Source organism: Capricornis sumatraensis, chromosome X (assembly GCF_032405125.1).
Source record: "Capricornis sumatraensis isolate serow.1 chromosome X, serow.2, whole genome shotgun sequence".
Classification (NCBI taxonomy): domain Eukaryota; kingdom Metazoa; phylum Chordata; class Mammalia; order Artiodactyla; family Bovidae; genus Capricornis; species Capricornis sumatraensis.
The window spans coordinates 78,803,802-78,805,248 of NC_091092.1; the positions used below are offsets into that span (position 1 = coordinate 78,803,802).

Genomic DNA, 1,447 nt, shown 5'->3' on the forward strand with positions numbered 1-1,447 from the left:
GATGTAGGTAGATACTTACAGTGCTTTGAAGGGATCTGCGGATTATTTTCAAGAGTTTTTAGAATTTGATGGCACTGGTTCTTATGTTTATTTATTTATTTATTATTTTTTTATAAATAATATCTGGCAGTTTATTAAAAAATGGAGCATACTGAACAACAAAATATCTTTCATCTTTCAGGAAGAAAAAACACTAAATTTGAAAAGACATCACCTACTGAGTTTGGACACAACACCTCTCCTTAATTAAGAGGAACATTTGTACAGTCCAGGTCTTTATTTTTATACCCATCAGGCCATAAATTCCTAGGGAATGGGCTCTAACAGTTTGGGTTCCTTTCCATTGGTCCTCCTGAAGTGTGCTTCCCTGGGTGGAGCAGGCTGGCGCTTCAGCTGAACCCAAGTCCCTTTCTCTTTGGCTTCCTTCTTTTTCTGATCATTTTCCTTCACACATTTCAGGAAGCTGTCTCGGCTCTTAGAGTGCTTAATATGCTTGATATGCACATTAGTTCTCTTGGCAAGAATCTTGCCCTTAACTTGTTTGTTTACAATGATGACAACAGCATGCTGGGTAACATTGTAGACTCTCCCAGTTTTGCCATGGCAACATTTGTGGGGCATTCCTTTTTGAACAGTACCCATTCCCTTGATATCTACAATATCACCCTTCTTGTAGATTCTCATGTATGTGGCCAAAGGAACAACTCCATGTTTTCTGAAAGGCCTAGAGAACATGTAGCGGGTGCCCCTCTTCTTTCCCTTTGTGTTTGGTCATTTTGGCGAATTACTGGAAGATGTTGGTTCTGGCCGAAAAGCTGGTTCTTATGTTTAATTTCACTAAGGATTTAAGCTATTTCCATTTCTGTGACTGGTGTAACACCAACACTTCCCTTATACTCAGCAACCAGGGCCCACAGTCAGGGGAAATGTTCAACTTACAAATGGAGAGAGGCACATTTTCTCATATGCCAACTGTCAAAAGGGAATTAAAGAGGTATATGTGAGTGAACCTGAGACCAGAGTGATAAAAGATAGAAGAACTTTAATGTTTGGACTTAGGTGTGAGGAGGGACCAGATCTAAGGTGAAGCAAAATCAGATGCCTGTAGTGCTGATGCTACACTTGCTTGACCCTGAGAGTGAGTGCCTCCTTAAATGTTGTGCTGTAGGATAGTGACTTTTGAGCTCTCTCAGTGGGAAACAGTCCAGTGAGATCCGTGGAAGGACTTGGTACAGCAGTTCCTAGGTACAGTTCGAACCTGAGCAAAGACTCTAAGGCTACAGATAAGAATACAGATATTATGTGATAGGAGAAAAAGGTTCAAACCAAAGTAGATTGAATATTGGAGGTCAAGAAAGGCTTCATGGAGACTTGTGCTGGTGTCAGAAAGCTCTCCTCAAGCCAGAAAGTTTTAGGAGGAAGTGTGATAACAAAAAACAGAGGAAAC

General features: G+C 40.7%; 1 protein-coding gene across 1 annotated transcript; it reads right to left on the reverse strand.

Moving 5' to 3' along the window:
* Positions 1 to 306: 306 nt before the first annotated feature.
* On the reverse strand, positions 307 to 762 carry LOC138071183 (large ribosomal subunit protein eL21-like). The gene has a single exon (XM_068962645.1). It carries the CDS (start codon positions 733 to 735, stop codon positions 307 to 309), a length of 429 nt encoding a protein of 142 aa, XP_068818746.1. The 5' UTR covers positions 736 to 762.
* Positions 763 to 1,447: the final 685 nt, after the last annotated feature.

Bases quoted from the DNA above. Each gene is read 5' to 3' on its own strand.
- LOC138071183 (XM_068962645.1), bottom strand. From the start codon at position 735: ATGTTCTCTAGGCCTTTCAGAAAACATGGAGTTGTTCCTTTGGCCACA.